Here is an 18,210-nt window from a genome sequence, read left to right on the forward strand (position 1 = left end):
AACCTTAATCGCTGTGGTCTATGGTTGACAACAAATCTGAAAATTTTTAAAACATCAAGGCCAAGAACTTCTTTCCTAGTAAACATGATTTCGTGATTTTTGTTTTATATGTGTTCCACTGGATAAACAAGACTAAGAAATCTGCCTCACCCCTACATGAACAACAAAAAGATACTAGAACCTCCATGCCTAATAGAAGGACGATATTGAAGTCGAAAGAATGAGCATTGAGCCACATTAAAAAGTTAGACACGAAAGAATGAACCACCTGTGAAGCTTGCAGAGGGTAATGCCAATGCCAGTGGCCCCATGAGACCATTGCACTAATTTGTCCTTGGGCTGCCTTCACTTGAGGGATAGTTACGCTGTGTGGAAATCTTTTGCTCATCAAATATCTCAACGTCCCTTAACATCATCAGTGTCCTCTTTTGAAAGTGGGAAATGCAAAAGTACTTGCAAGATACCAGCCAGGCCGTTGGCTGCACCATAATATCTCGTCCCATGCCATCTGAACATCAAAGGGCAGTCTGGGTTGTCGGATGCACCCGCCTGCCACCCGCTAAAACAGCATCAACTACGGACATGAGAAGATCATGAGGTATTCTCTGCTCTCCAAGATGCTTATTAATGAATAAGGCAGCCCATAAGAACCCAGCTCGCCCATACAGGAGATCATATGACATTCCAAAACCTCCTTCTTCAGGTCAATAGGGAGTGCTTTCTCTTCTGCTGCCTGTTATAAAAGGTTATAGGACATTTTAAGACACTCTCGTACCTTATATTTGTTTCTTTTCTCTCGTTTTAGTTATATAGCATAGATTTAGCTACACTCTTCTTTCTTGTACTCCAAAGTTTCACATGAAATATAAATATAAAATAAGAGTAATTTTGTCTTCTTCAGCTTTAATTTTGATATGCATATACGCAAACCACCAAAGACGGTAAACATGGAGAGCACTTGTTTTGAAACATCATAAACAGTAAATAAGAAACTGAGAATCCAATGGATTGCCATTTTATGCCTAGGCTTCTTAAATAGTAATAATAATAATAATAATAATAATAATAGTAATTGTGAAGTGTTTTTTTGTTTTAACCAAATTCTTGGTGGTACCTTTTTAAGATTTTTACCTTTTATCTTTAGAGTTCAAACACTTTTAGATATCCATCGTCTGTTTGAAAATTGTATTTTCATTCTCTGTTCAACTCAGTTTCTTGTTCAGACTTCTTGAATTCTTAAAGCTTATATATGGAGCTGATTAAGAATTCAGTTACACGTAATTTCTGAATAAACATCGTCTACAAGCTATCGAAACTTATTTCCTACCCCAAACTTGCCAAGAATGATAAATTACTCCTTTACCGATTTGCTGTGGCTCAGTACAACTGTGTTAATAGGTGACATATGGGAGGTTTTTTAAAAGATTTTTACTAGGGGTGAACAAGAAAACCGCCCAAACCGAAATAATTGTCAAAACCAAACCTTACTCGCAATTTTCAGGTGTCCAACTAATATCCACTGGTTATAAACAAAACATGTCAATTTAATGCAGTGCCAATTTCCAGTGAGAGTTGGCTCGGTGGTGCTAAATTTTCAGATACTACCTATTGGTGTTAGGGAATTAAAGTAGCTGAATATATTTAGGCATATTACATCTTCGACCAAGAAGTTTGAGATTTAAACTAAACCAAATGTTCCAAGTGGTTTTAATCTTGTTGGTATAGCGCTGATGAGACATGCAAGATCTTAAACAACACAATGTTCCAGATATGCAACTCCATATCTGGAACAGGTCTCCTACGTGACAATGTTCAAAGGACCAAAGAACGAGAAGTTTGGATAAGAAAAAAAAAAGGAAAGGAAAGAAGAAGAAAATAGGCAGGCAGTGTGAAGGAGAGTGAAAAGAGAAAAAGGAAAACATATATAAAGAAAAAAAAAATTTCCAATTTGAAGAGAACAATAATTGATATATCTTTCCTAAACAACTTTAAAAAAATATTTAACTGATATCAGCCCAAGAGAGCATAACTCAACTGACATAACCACAAAGTTTGTGGTTTGAATCCCCCACCTATAGTACTTGAAAAGAAAATATGTTTAGTAAGTCAACTTCAAGAACTAACCAAGACCAAAAAAGTTCAAATATCAAGTTTAAAAACTAATGATCCAAATGCAACCAAATATAAACCTAGGCCTGCATACCGAGAAATATAACTTTATTTATTTATATGAGAGAAAAATGTAACTTCATAATTTTAACATATAATTAGACCAGCAAAAGTGGAGACCAGACCTTAAGAAAAAGATTGAAGAAGAAGTCAAGCTTTTGAGGGTCCCTCATGTAATGAGATACCACGGCGCCAAGAGCATAAACTCCTCCTCTACCACAAAGAAAAGTCAAGTGCCTGCCCATACCAAAGTAACAAAATATTCAATTATTTCACATCAAACTCTTCCAAGAACTATATGGTCCACATTCTTTCCAAGTGATATATTAACTAAAAAGAACATATGCCTAAAACCAATAATTTCTCCTTTTAAAAAGGAAACAACAACAATAATAAATAAGCATTAACTTCTATCCCATACTTCCAATACCTATTTTCTTTTCTTTATTTATTTCTTTTAGCAAAACAGTTACTAATTACCCATCATCTCTCAGATGTCAGGAAGGTAATATCTTCATGAAAAATTATCGCGTACAATTTTATTGATTTTGTATTTATAAGTCCTTATACCTCTGCAATGTGAAACTTTAAGGTTCCATTAGAAACAAAATCCAAAGGTACATATAATAGACCAATTATCAAAAGGACTTAAAGTTTTGAAAGGACTTATTATGCTTCAAATACCTACTAAATACTTTTGAAAGCTTACGAACTAAACTAAGAACTTAACCGGGAGGTTAATACTATAAATTTCATCATTATATTTTTTAAGAAATGAAGATTATGAAAACAAAATTCATAAGAACTGCCCCACCTTATATAATATCATGTCTCAAAATACGATTTTATTTCACTCATTAATCATTCAACAAAATTTCGCCAAAAACAGAAAGAAATCATGAGAAAAAAGAAGACTACTTTTTAGTAGTACACTTTCTGCTTTTCAAAGTGGGTTTGAGGAGCAGATAATTTAAAATCAAGGGGAAAAATAATTCCAGAGGCCTGGTCATGAGATATTTTTTATATGACAAAAGAAGTTTGTCTCTTTTGAAATTTTTCTGAAAACTCAATATTTGTGGCACTCGTTTTTTTGCTCTATTTTATTATATGATGATTTTTATTATTTTAATCACAAACAGGTCTAACTGGGTCCAGAAGCTTTGTGGAAATATTAAAAAAAAATTATCTAATCACATATTCCGTTGCTATCTGAGTTTTCTTTTTTTAATTACTTTATATATTTTTTTGGAACAATTTTATTAGTTAGTACAAACGGAGAGAATTTTAAAGAAAGATGATTTTACTTTATCGGAAAAACTCACTCTTCATTGCTAGCCAAGAGGTGTCATCGCTTGATGGGAAAACTAAAAGATAATGCATTGACACATGACAATTCATGGTTGGCCCAGGTGTAAAAATGCAAGAACAACTCCATAATAAATTGGAGCCAAATTGTACCACAAAAACTAACCCTTATACTAAAAAAATCAAAAAGTTCAATGGTCGATAGTAGATCTAACAATTTTATGGAAGGGCTGTACAGAATTGAGAAAGTTAACTAAGTAATAACATCCAAATCCTATAAAACACTGCAAAATCCTATTATAATCAGATTTTTTTAAAAGTAAAAATGGATTTAAAATCACTTTGAATTTTCAAAAAAAAAAAAAAAAAAAACCATTTCCTATGAAATTCATTTTAGATTATCAAAGGAAAAACTAAATTTAGGTAAAACGAAAAACTGGAAACAAAAACTTGAATTTTGGACGTCTATTTTATGAACTTCACGTTTTAAATTTTATGATTGGAAAGGCAACAAACCAAATAAATCATATCATTGGATAGAGAAAGGGAAAGCAAAAGTCACATGATCACCTGTGAGAGGCACGTGCTAGAACCGTACATTTATCTACAATATCAGAACACAATACCAAGTCCTGGTGGTTTCCGGTGGCCTCGTACGATCTCAGGCAAGTTACCGCCGTCCCAAGTAAGCCGTTATACACCGTCGGATCAACTCCAATATCCGCGTTACCTCTCTGTTTCCAAGTAAGCTCCACAACCTAACAAAATTTCAACAGCAGAGAGAAAAAAAACCAGTGTAATCAACACCGTTTCCATGAACGCTTGGGAGCTCGAGAAAAGAAAAAAAAGGTAAAACAAACCTGATTCTTGAAAGAGACGGCTGCAGAGAGAAAGGTTTGAGAAGGAAGAAGAATGTGTTGGGTGGAATAATCTGGATTATTCCTCCTCCTCCACCACCTTCTTCTCGATCTTCCTGAGATGAAGCGAGGTGGAGGAGGGAAGACATTAGTGTAAGAAGAAGGAATTGAAATGAAATCTGGAGAGGGAGGGAGAGGGTAGTGAGTTGTGTTTTGGAGTGATGGTGTTAAAAGGGAAAATCAATGGCGGTTGGGGAGAGCATAAACGGTGGGTCGGGATTGCAAGTGTGAAACACGCGCTTTTACGAATAATAAATTGAATTATTATTTCCGTAGACACACGCGAATGACGTTTGTTGTTTTAGTTTTTCTAAAAGAAAGAAAGAAAATAAACAAATTATAATTATAATTTTCGAAAAGCAAAGAAACAACGTGGGGAGCTCTCTTTATTGTAATCGATGGTGTTATTGAACAATGGTGTACTACAAATACAGTATTCATGAGTTGAGTTGAAAGATTTTTAGGTTCAACTTGCTTGCTTGGACACTAAATTTTGTGGATCAAAATAATATTTATTAAAACATAAATAGAATTAAACTCGATTGTTTCTTACAAATTTTATTGAGTTTGGTTGGATCAAGTTACTCGATTATTTATTTAAATTTTAGTTTTAGAAAAAAATTGATTTTAAATTTATTTTCGAACAGTTAAAAAACTATATTTAGGAGTTTTTGGATAAATATTAATGGAATTAAATAATATTTAAGTTTGGATTTGAATTTGGGTTATTTTAGTGAACTATCAATCCAATCTGTAAGATTTTTGTTTATTTGAACCAAATCTAATCTAGATGAGTCAATAACCTAATCCCAACTACACATAATGCATTGGATCTTTTCTGATTATTGAATTTTTTGAACACCTTTAATGTCTTGGACTATTAAGCACATAATATTGTGCCTTATGCCTTTTTTTTATTTACGTTAAAGGAATCATACAACAAAAAAGATCAAACTAAGGAATTACATTAATGTTAAAGGAATCATACAACAAAAAGATCAAATTAAGGAATTACATTAAAAGGCACACGTGAAACAAAAACTACCTAGGATAAGGAGAGTAAAGAAGAGAATCACCTAATACTTTATACACCAAAGAGTATGCTAGAACATTATTAGAATAATACCAGCATCACCTCACCTAACTTAATCGTATTTGACTTTTTTGTTTCGTTAACGAAAGAAAAAACTACAATGAGTTACAAAGAGACATCATTCACTGTATTAATAACCTCTAAACAATTTGATTCCATAACGAGAAGTTGAACATTAATAGAGTCAATATACAATCAAAATTTTTACAAATAGCTATCACTTCGAGCATCTTGACTTAATTGTATCCCGAATAAAATTTAGATTAGCTATATGAATACGACCCTAACATACTTACAACACGCATGCAACCCAACTAAACTCGCTAATTCAATCAACAAGTCTTATTTTGATTAAAATTTATAGTTAAACAAAATCAATAAAAAAAACTTTTTTAAAAGAATTAAACATTAAATGAAACCAATAAATTAAGATTCTCTTTTTTAAAAAAATATTTTTCTATAAAAGCCGTATTTATATGCTTAAATTCCAAAAATCAAATAATTTCTTTCTGCCATGACTGCTCATTTATGTTCATATTGGAATTAAATTTATAAATAAAGTTAATTTTGTACATAGGACCCACACGTACTCCTATGCACATAAAGAATGGATAAATACCACAAAAAAATATAAATGTACGTCTAGGAAAATGAAAGCAAAGTATATATATATAAAAAATATCAAGCATATAATATATACTCCGTAAGCTTAACACTTTCAAGAATCTTAAAAAATTGAATATTACAAAGTTTAAATAAAAAAGTGTTTTAAGTAAGAAAAAGAAAAAGAAAAGGTTTAAGATGCTTTTTATGGGTTTGGATTGAATTTCTAGTTGAAAAATTGTTAAGGTTTATCCAAACCCCTTCAAAGTGAACCATGTGTGTTACCAAACATATTCATTAAGTTAAATTATTAATCTATGAACCTTTAGATTACCAAACTAAGCTAAGCTCAGGGATTATTAACATAATCCTTTATCCTCAAGGTGTGTGACAAAAAATAAAAAAACAAACAAATAAATAAAAAGGAGGTGTGATTCCATATTCTTCAAACTTAGGCATATTTACAAAGAAATAATTAGTCAGATAAACTATGTTTCAATTTTTATTTCACAAATGTTAAAATTACAGCTAATAAACACAACTAACACATCGAATAAATCAATTATGATTGAACTAAACTTATTTAGTCTATAAACCACTATATTTATTTGTTGCTAGATCTTTAGTTTGATCAACCATCTATTTAACAACACTCCCATATATGAAGATGAGTTAATTTCAAAAGATGAAACTATGTTTTTGTCGACTGGATCAACCTTAAAGACGTCAAGCATCAGTTTCTAAGGCTGGTGGTACAATTATGTTACCAAAAATTAGAGGAGCCATCTAACAAGTCTTTAGCATTTCCAATTCCTCTCACCACCAATTCTTTTATTAGTTCAACAAGTAGAGGCGACGATTCAACTCTTTTTGACCCTTTGGTCGATTGGTTGTGTTAAAACTAGTTAAACTAGGCTCGAATTGGCTTCCGGAACTGTTCTTTCTTCTTTATCATTGGTTCCTGCGTTTTGGTTCCGTCACTTCCAATATAGGTGGTTGTGAGGCTGTCTACATCCTTCATTTCATAATCAACCAAAACTTGACTCTAAATTCGCCTAAATCTACACTATGACTGTCAGACAATACAAATTCTTCATTATGTTATGAATATTCCAAAATTCCATACATACCATTGCTGAAAAAGGCTCAAGTCCTCTTCATATCTCCAGCATTCTTATCCAGCTTTATAACTACCAAATAAAAATTTTTTGAAAACAGCAGCCACAAGAATCAAGATCACAAGTACAGAAACAATCCACCTTACTGTGTAGAAATTCCACTTCAGTCTCGTTTCATCAACAAAATCCTTTGTGACACACCTGTATCGTCAAAGTTATACCAAGAATTTATTATATTATTGTTGTGCTTATTGCTCTTAGAATATCTAAGTGCTTTCTAGATCCAATCATCCAAATATGAGTTTTTTACATATCTAAAATGTAGTCAGCAAGCAAAATAAGAAAAGATAGCATTATTCGTTCAAACTAAGAAACGTCCCTACCAGAGGTTGGCAGCATATATCAAAACCCTTCTATTTTTTAAGTGAATCCTCAACCCTTCTTTTTATCTACTACTTCCTAACTTCCCATATAAGGGATTGTCTTTTGGGTTGGTTAAAAAGAAGGGTCGTGGATAATATATATATATATATATATATATATATATATATGTTATCCCTGCTAGAATCCTTGTTTACCAGTGAAAGCTACATGACCAACACCATAACCACCAGCCGTGAAGTGCTACAATTCCGTTAAATTTTGTCCACTTCGGTTTTAGTGAAAACTTAAGCCTAATAAGTTTTGAATGCTCCTTACAGATATTAATTAATTATTTACTTCTTTCAGTTATAAGCTTAAGGAAGAGTCAGGTTTTAGATCAAAATCACAAGAAAAAGTGAATAATTAATGAATGGAAATTTTTTAATGAAGATCCTAACTCAGATTTCATAAGCTTCCAGTTCTTTTGATTCCACATTGGCTGAATTTTGTCCATCAATTCTTGTCTGTTCTTGATCCCGCGTTTGTTTGCTTTCCATGAGTTTCCTTTTTTCTCCCATAGCAACAATCAGTTCCAGTTGCTTTTGTTGCTGTTCCTACACATTAACTCATTACAGCAAGTTCCATCAGTTTTTAACAAACAATGAAATCTTAATAAAATCACCGTCTTTCTATATAAAGCTAACTTCAGGATCACAAGGGGAAAAAAAAAAAAGAGTACCACAAGAGCATAAAGATGTATCAGAAGATTCTGTAATCAAACAAGTTCAACAAAATCAAGAATTCCACAAATCATAGAAGCCTGTCTACAATTGCCTATAAATTGTGAAAACAGCCTTCATCCCCTCTCAAACATCCATCCAATAAACAGCACATAGAGGGTGTTAATTTAAATTGTGAAAACAGCCTTCATCCCCTCTCAAACATCCATCCAATAAACAGCACATAGAGGGTATTAATTTGAAAATAATTAAAGAGTTCTGTTTCAGTTATAATAATCATTTTAAATTTTACCTGCATGGCTAGCAAGACTTTTTGCATCTCAAGGAATTCTTTTTCAAGAATATCTTCTTGCACAGCCAAAGTTCGAGTGTCCTCAGAATTTATTTGAGCTAAAACTGCAGTCTTTAATAGCATGCAAATGATTAGAGGTTTGTGGAAAATAGTGGGTTAAAAGTCAGATTTCACACTCAATCTTAAAGAAATGAACACACACAAAAAACAAAATAACAACAAAACATCCGCTCAAAGTTTCATAGAAGTTGGGCACAGCGACTGTTGGAAGCATGTGAACTCATAAAAAGTAATCAAATAAAACTTACTTGAGAAATGAGAGGAAACGAAATCAATTGTATTGAAAATTTTCAACATACTACAAACTTAGTTCACCACTTTCTTTTAAACTGTCTTTTGTTTTCTTGTTCTTCACATAATTGCATCAAACCCAACAAAGAAACCCTACAATTTTTAGGGAGCACAATGAAAAATCTAAACCATACAATAATTCCCATCCCATGTATCAATATACATTGACCTACATTTGTTTTATATTGCCTACAACAATGTGAAGTTTGGGGTTTGAACCCCAACCCCAAGGAAAAGAGCAAGTGTTAACAAGTGAATTATGCTTCATGTTGGCTACATATATCCACAATTAATCATCTTAAAAGACTTGTTTTTGGTGGACTAGATTTTTGTATGCCCTAGTATTCTTTCATGATTTTTTATCTTACAAAACTATACACACATACACTTGATTAAATGTTCGCTCGTGTACATGTATAATGTATCAAGAGTAAAAACATGTTTAATTTTCAACAACAAATAGACGAGCTCATACATCAATTTCCATCTCTCATCCTACATATTGTTACCTCAGTTTCTCGAATTCTGCTTACAACCCACAGAAATTCAGCATGATTATGGAAATGCTGAATGCATTTCAGGTTTAGATAAACAAAAAATGGCTATACATATCATGTTCTCTTCAAGGAGACTGGATTGAAAAGGTTTAAACCCGAAGGAGAATAAAACCAACTCAATTCATCTTTCATGAACATGTTGCAAGTATCAAAACAGATCATAGACAAAAAGAGAGATAATAATACCCGGCAATTGGATCCTTCAGTGTTTTTCGTGTAACCATATATCTTATGCCCAACTTCTCAAGCTTCCGAGACAAACCCCGAATCACAATCATCAAGCTCTTTAAATCCTCCTCCAATTTCTCAAACCTATCCAACAAATTCACCTTCAACCCATCACTCGTTTTCCCCCAACTTATTCGTCTCCATTGCAACCTTCGAATCCAGAGTTAAGAACAACCGTAGCCACCAGCAGAGGAAACCCCACACTAAACCCCTATCACCCATCAACATCAAAATCCCCTTTTTCGAACTAGAACCCACGAAATTCAAAACAAAAACAACCAAGAAAACAGCAGAAGAGAAGAGAAAAATGAATTCCGAAAGCAAAAGAACCGATTCTAAATTGAAATCGCCACTCCGTGCATTGTCTTCGGATTCGTAAACTCCAATGCCGTAATGGCAATAAATCCGGTGGCGGGAAGTTGAATTGTTATGAGTGGTCAGTAACTTATGTGCATGAAAGTGGAAACGATTGAGGCTTTGGAGGGATAAAGATGAAAATGAGGGACAGAAGTGATTGTTGTTTCTGGGAAGGGAGTTGGTGAAGGAACAAAGCTTCAGACGGTTGGAACATCTGAAGAGATTTTGAGAAGGCAGTAACATTTGTAGAGAAATAGAGAGAAGAATTTGAGTTTGTTGAAGAGATTCCAAAGCTTCTTCTGAAGAACAAAGATAGATTAGAGCATCGTTACCATCAATGGAGAATTTTGGTGATTCAGGCGCTTATAGCAAAACAGGAACGATTTTGAAGCATCTGAGGAAACGAGAATATCGAAGCTATCATCAGATTATCTATTTGAATAACTAAAGTATGCTAAAATGAGCATGACTCTATCGAATTTGAAAGCAAGGTGTTTAATCTTTCGTTCAATATATTATCCAATTTTATATATTAAAGTTGCATGATCAACAAAATGTCTCTAATTTTCCTAACAAAGTCATTTAATTATTTGGAGTAAGTTCAAGTTATATCAAATTTCCCCATCTTCAGCTTCATCAATTGGCTTGTGAGTTTAACAATTTGTTCAAATTTTACCTTATGCATTTTTTATAGTTTTAAATTTACTCACTTTTTGTTCGAGTGATTTGGAAAAGGGGTAGTTTAAAAAAAATAGGAAAAATGGATGAAATTTGAAGGTGAAGTTGCGCGGCTGTGAAGGAAACGTTGATGAAAGATTGAAGAAATATATTAGGGAGTTTTCTTTTGTTACAAGTAAATTTACAAGCTAAGTTTTACGGAAGAAAAAAAGAGAAGGATCGCGGAAAGTAAAGGAACTCTCCCTTGTCAAATCAACTCTCTTGTAACTATTAAATTTCTTTCTCTTGTCACGTCTATTAAATACATTCTGATTTCTTTTGCTTTTTTGAGTCTCTTCTTCCACCTTACTAACTTTTCAAGAGAAGCATTCTAATCAAGCCAAAATTTTAGCTAAATAGTTTTCAAATCATCCATCTTTCTCAATTTTTTTTTAATCCTACCCTTTTCCAAATCACCCCTCCTTCCTAGACCATACCCCAACTTCTTTTTAAAACTCCCTCATTTTTAGTTTGTATTACCAAAGGAGTTTGAATGTGGAAGAGAGAGAAGTGTAAAAGCAAGACCAAAAACTAAAATGCAACACTAGACAGACAAAAGATAGTGATTTAAGAGAAAATAAATGGAGGAAGAGATTTCATTTTGCGGACAAGAGATTCCAAAATAGATAAAAAGGTAAGTATATGATCAATTAGCGAAGTCCTAAAACAGAGCATCATCACCCAATTTAGATCAAATTATCTTTTTTCCATGAATTTTCTCGATGAAAATGTAGCAGTGTACTCTATAATTGAACCATAATTTTTTTTAATATCGTTGAGTTTATGCAATTTAGTAGAAGCAACGATAACCTAACTTTTTTTCCAGCAATTATTGAGAAGAATCATTATCAAACGCAAGCACCCATTTGAATCGACTTTTTGGTGTTTATAAACTTTTTTTTTTAGCATTTACAAACATTTTTTTTCACATATAAACACTAAAAGGTTAATTAAAACGCCCCCTTAAAACTGGACAGCATCAGTGTATTATGAACGAGTAATTAGGCAAAAATATATATATATATACTTATTGAAACGGCAAAGTAATTTATATCCAAGATAACAAAAGCAATAGACAGATAACAATATAACATGAATATAGACATATATCCTTTCTCTATTCTCTCGAGGATCAAAAGCAACTGCCAACTCTTTCAGGACAAACTTATTAAACCTGAACAATGATGTGGCATCATCTAATAATAAGGCATGTTCATGGACCTACGAAACCGGGGCATCTTCCTGCATTGGGATATTGAAGGATCAAGAAACTGGCAGAATCAACAATTTCCATGACAATGCAAGATTAGGAAACTAGAAACTGTACCCGTATCCATAAGGTGAATAGAAATATGGTGGTGCATAAGGTCTCCTAAATCCCACGTACGGGTTATAGCGACGTGCACGATATTGCTTCATACCAGGAACATTTGTTCTCTTGGGCAAAACCTGGAATGGTGTAATCAAGCAAATAATGTCAATATTGGTCAGAGTGATATTGAAGTTCCCAAGCGTTGCATGATATCTATCTGGTTGAAGTAAATTACAAATTTGTTCCTAGGGTTTGTGAAATTGAAGTGTTAGAGTAAAGATAGAATTTAGTCTCTATAGTTTTGACAAAACCTCACAGACAGTCCCTATTATTTGATAAAATTCTCATAAATGTCTTTATCGTTGAACCTATCTGTGAAGGTTTTATGAAACCGTAGGGAGTAAATATTAATTACGAACCATTACGACTCAATTCTAACATAACTAACATCACTCAAACCCTACGACCAAATTTGAAATTTAACCTATATCTATCTATTCACACCAAACCAAACCAGTGAACCAGAAAGGTTTCTCCTTCCAGAAATTTCCTTTTTTTTTTTTTTTGTGAACGAAAAACCTTTTTATTTTTTATGGAAAACCTAGAGAATGGAAGACTCACCTTCAGTTGCCGCCCATGTAGCTCAGATTCATTCAGAACGAGAGCCTCTTGAACAGCTTCAGCTTCAAGAAATTCTACATAGGCAAAGCCCTTCGGCTGACCAAATTTATCAGTTAAAATAGTCACTCTGTTGACAGTACCACAGGATTGGAAATGCTGTTGCACTTCTTCGGGTGTGCATGCATAGTCAACCTTCAAAACAAGGACGTTGATTGTTGAAGTAGAGCTTTGAGCATAAAATAGTTAAGTTCTATAAAAGTGAATACAAAGCTAGTGTTCTCTGTTCGAAGAACACATCAGACAGCAATAATTAAGTTAGTATGTTTTAAAAAAAAATCTTATGATTGTTGTTTAGCTTTTAATATAAATATAAATACTACTTACTTTTTCAGTGACTTAATTGTTTGTTCTTAATAAAGTTTTACGCTAAGAAGCTTTGTACAAAAACAAAAACAAAAAGCAAACTTCATCACATGTAATCAACAAGGCTTGGGGATAAATACACCAGAGCAACATTAAGAAGTAATAAACTTCCAATGGCATGGGAAGTGAATCAGAAATTATTAACTATGAACAAATCACCAAATCACCACGAAAATCCAACTCATATGTTCAATGAACATATGTAGAAGTAGCAGTCAATCAGAGGCATGAGATTCACATGGCAGATGCATGTCCAAGCATGCCTCCCTCTGCTAATAGATCAATTATAAGTAGTAGAAAACAGTTCCACATTAGATATGATTGAGAATGAGGTATTTATTCTTCAACATGGAGGATTTCTCACATTAATCTTAGTTCACATAGTTTTGAAATAAAATTACCACTATGAAACTAGAAGACTCTCTGCCGGAAGATGACAGGTTGAGTTTCTAACTAAAAGGAAAAGTCTAGATTAATAAATAAATCTAGTAAAATTTTCTAATATGAAGAAAAGGACTAATAGTCTTTCAAAGATCACCTGGTTAAGGTGAAATGCATGCATTAAAATCCAACATTTGGTCTAACCGAGTCAAATGAAGCACAAACTAGAAAAATAATTCCACAAAAAAGCGTTTATCTTACACCCTCGCCTCCACCTTTTAGCTCATTTGTGAGACAAACGATAATACTGCGAGCATTGACAAGGCTCTGCAACTAAAATTGCATGCACTTGACTCGCCTCTGCTTCCTCGGAGACATTTGAGTTGTCACCTAGAGTTGAGCCATCGACATCATTATTCCACATTTAACGTCCCAGCCTCCAAAGCGCATGTTTTACAGCAACATAAGTTCTACTAGCAACAGTCCCTTTGTTCTAAATGCAACAACTCACTAATGGTTTTTGATGTTTCAGATTCTTTTTCTTTTTTTCTTTCTTTTTCTCACTGATTTTTTCCCATTATACCAGTATTTCAACCATCGTTCACAGTTTTCTTCTTTCTTTCTATTCTTCTTCCTTCTTTTTTTTTTCTTTTTGAATTTTTGCAGAAATTCCTCATTTCAATAACATTTTTCCACAGATCAAATAACTAAAAAGTTTTTCTCAAATCTAAAGAACATCAGTAGGACATTTTTCTTCTCACATTGCCAACAAATACTGATCGTGAATCAGTCTCCTCCTTGCCTGCTTGACTAGCTGATGTACCAGCAGGATCTGCATCAAACATAACAACAATAGGTAAAAAGATAGGCCAAATTGGAGAAATTATAGAAACAAACTAACTATAATACCATACTTTAAAATTCATCCAGTTTAAGAAACTTTCAACCAACATGATCGCATAATTCAATATTGGTTTCTGTCTAAAACCATAATCACATACGATTATTACTCCCCTAGGTTACATAAAACTAAACACAAGCTTAAACATATTCTAAAATTTAAAAGTAACAATTACGAACCATAATGTCAAGAGTTTTGTCAACCTTGCACAGCTATGTGGTAATATGCTAGCAATTTGCAAGAAACGAAACAGATATGTGGTAATACTAGCAAATATATCACAACAACACATCAAAATTTCAAGCCCCAAATCATCGCTTACAACATCACAATCCAAATTCAAGAGATTCCATGACTAGATGTTTCTAAACGAAAACAATAATGCGTAATCATGAGAAAACAACCTTGCACAGCTCCCATTTCTTTTTCAACCTTGGCCTGCATTTCTCGAAGAGCCGCTGCTTCTTCCTCCATTCCTTCAAGCGCTTTTTCATCTCGTCAAGCTCCTGAAATACATAAACGATCACAATTGTAATTCTTCTGATTCTCTCCAAAGCACGAGAACCAGAAAGAGAAAGAACAAATGGCAACCTTGACAGCGTCGTCGTCGCCGGCAGACATGTCAACGTCTCCTTCCATCTCCCCTTCAACTGGGATTTCTCCACCGTATACCTCGTGCTCCTCTTCCTCCATATCTCGTTCGCTCACAATTCCGCTTTGGTTTCTAGAAATCTCCTCGTTCGATGCGTAGAACTGCATAGAATCGGAATTGTTGGGCCCTTAAAAGTTACTTCACTTCACGGCCCAACGGCCCAACATTGGCCCATTTAGGCATAATGATGGTGGCAAATTAGTAAAATTAATTTAAATAACAAACACATGTTGATTACATTTGTTATTTGTTTACAAGATGATTATTACGTTTGTTTAGTTTACTAATGTAGTCATAATAAAACGTTGGGTATATAATTAAATACATAATCAACAAACACAATTTAATTGTGAAGTTGAAAATTATCAATTCGGTTACGATAATAGCAATGATAAATTTATAAAATGAAATATGCATTTTCTTGGTACTTTCCTCTCAGAGGTGTGTGATTTATGGACCAAGGAAATTTCGAGTTCATATTGCAATACAAAGTGAGAGGAAAGAAACTTTAATCTACAATCCTTCTAACTATTCAATATTTGTTCAAGTCAACCATTCGTGAACAAATTCATAGTATTAGATTGTATGAACAACTTTTCATACGACCTCCATTCATTAATTATCATACAAAAAGTTTATGGCGTGCCCTTTTTCTCTTGTCATATTCTAATAAGGTACAGTTACTGCATGCTCACCTATGTAATAAAGGGATATGTTATAAGAAATACGAGCGTATCTTGCGTTGTATTTATCTTTGTGCATTTCACTATCATGCCTAATTAAAAATTGTCACGTATGAAATTTCCTTTATATATATGAATATATTTTTCATTTTGTGATTTTATATATGCATATAAATGGGTGGAGGTTGGACTTGTAGAGGGAATGATTACTTGTGATGAATTTTTCTAGCACTATAATTTTATCTACATAAATATTATTTGTGGACTTCATTTTAATATCGTCATATTTTAAAAAATACATTAGTGTGAGATACAATAAATAGACTCTTGATGTGAGTGTGTTTGACCTAGTAGTGATAAAGCAAAAAGGAACGTTGAAAGTGAAAATCAACCTAAGATGAAGTGTGAATTATTATGGTTCTACTTTTCCCACTTCCCTTTCATTCTTTTTGCCTTGTTGGTTGGCTATGCTTGGCTTCCTTTACTTGTAAGTTACAACAAACTTCACTTTCTTCTTACACTTCTATGACTCAACTTTCTAGATTTAATTTTTGTAATATATATGTACACATATACGACTTTTTTAACTCGAACAAATACACGAGTTTTAATTTTATCAAATTATACCTTGAGTTTCAAATTAATGTCAGCAATTTTACTCTTTGATAAATTTGGCAAATGAAAATGAAAATGTCTCATACAAATACCTCCATTAGTATGAGATATTTTGATTCGAAACTAAGTTTGAAACCAAAAGTAAAATGACCATGAGGATTTGTTATACCTGAAGTTGACAGTATCACACCATTACCAAAAGATAAATCAATTAGAACTATTTTTCTTTTTTGTTAAATTTTTTTTCTTAAAACAAATGAGTGGATTCCAAAAATAAGAAGAAGCAATACCAAAATCACTGGTCTAATGATAATAATCAAAATATGAAAGACATAGTAGGTCAAATTATAGGCCACCTTATTACAACATAACTCAAGTCGGCCACAAACACAATTTAGCAAAGAATAAGTTTTAGCACAAACTACCCAAAAATAGGAAGGGATGAGAGAAAGAAACATAGAGAAGATTTTAACCACACCATTAACATCGATACAAGTCAAATCACATAAAAGTGAATCTTCTCTACAAACCTATCTCGATCGGAATGGCCAAATTTTTTCTCTAACTTCTACATCTACGTGTCCCAAAGCAAAAGTAAAGTTTAGGCAACAACCAAATTACCACTTCTATTTCTCAAGATATCAAACCCAAATCAATTCCCATTTTGTTAGGGTGATACACAACATGAACGTTGAGTCACCACACCTATTGTCACAGGACACTATCTAGACAAATGAGCAATGATAAACTTAGTCGTAACACCAACACCAATAATCTGGAACCCATCCTAGTTCTTTAAATGGATTGCACATCAACCCTAACCAAAATAGAACAAAGAACAAAATCTACCACATCCCATGAAATTTTAAAGGAATAACTATAAATCTACCCACCATACTATGGGGAAGCACAACCAAGATGAAATTATTCACCTTTCTATGATCCTCCAAAATCGCCCAAGAAGCAACACCAAAACCATTGGGATTTGTCCTAAAATTCGTAGATAGTAAATATAATTAATTGACCGTTATTTATTAATAAAATTTTATTATTATAATTTCAATTAGTGTTATTGATTATATTATTAGTTTTGTCTCAATAACCTAAATCAAATAAACTAACATCCTAAGTTGTTTGAGGAGTCTTGAACAGTATGTAGAGACATACATGAATCAATGTTCGAGATAAACTTAAAGGTCTATAGTATAGAGATAAAGTTGGGTAGATTATCCAAGTAACACTATGGATACGACTCACTTTGTATTTGATACAAATGCAATGATTTAATGTGTTCGTGTAGGTGAAATGTGAGTGAAGGTATCTTATTCAATGAGTTTGCATAAGACTGAACCACGAAATAGTAACCACTAGATGTAACTCTGTTAACTAGTTGAGTTTTTATTATTAGGATGACCTAGGTAACTTAATTTTAGTACTGAGTGTATTTATGAACTCCTGTTCGCGAGGATTGTCCTTTGATTTGTACGGGTGAGAGAGGCCAAATTGTCGACTTAATATGCTTATCATTTTGAGAACAAGACCAAGTGGGGAGCTAAGAACATAATCACACAAGGTGGAATTCACTTCTTCCCGACTTTAGGATAAGTAAATGAGTGTTTCCTTAAATGATGTCTCTAGGACTTGAACAAAAGGGTCTATCCACTCTATGGCACGAGAGAGGTTTATGTTTATTAGTTGAACCATAAATAGGTTGTTCATTAGAGGAGCACTGGTATTTAAGGACTAGAAGTAACTTAGTGATAAAATAGTAATTTGACCCAGTTGGTGTTACGAACACTCGTGAATGACTAA

General features: G+C 33.1%; 1 protein-coding gene, 1 long non-coding RNA gene and 1 pseudogene across 2 annotated transcripts; all 3 read right to left on the minus strand.

Moving 5' to 3' along the window:
- Nucleotides 1-431: 431 nt before the first annotated feature.
- LOC116406164 (lanC-like protein GCL1) lies at nt 432-4,571 on the minus strand (the record flags this gene model as incomplete). Its single annotated transcript, XM_031889851.1, has 4 exons — nt 432-733; nt 2,295-2,406; nt 4,045-4,232; nt 4,335-4,571. Coding segments are annotated over 4 exons (696 nt in total), but the record flags the coding sequence as incomplete, so codon positions are not given.
- Nucleotides 4,572-6,729: 2,158 nt separating this feature from the next.
- On the minus strand, nt 6,730-8,735 carry LOC116406145. The gene is made up of 3 exons (XR_004219174.1): nt 8,601-8,735; nt 8,027-8,182; nt 6,730-7,406 (listed from the first exon to the last, which is right to left on the minus strand). It is a non-coding gene; the product is annotated as an uncharacterized LOC116406145 (long non-coding RNA).
- A 3,076-nt stretch (nt 8,736-11,811) lies between these two features.
- On the minus strand, nt 11,812-15,193 carry LOC116406147 (annotated as a pseudogene).
- Nucleotides 15,194-18,210: the final 3,017 nt, after the last annotated feature.

Source organism: Cucumis sativus, unplaced genomic scaffold, assembly GCF_000004075.3.
Source record: "Cucumis sativus cultivar 9930 unplaced genomic scaffold, Cucumber_9930_V3 scaffold69, whole genome shotgun sequence".
NCBI lineage: Eukaryota > Viridiplantae > Streptophyta > Magnoliopsida > Cucurbitales > Cucurbitaceae > Cucumis > Cucumis sativus.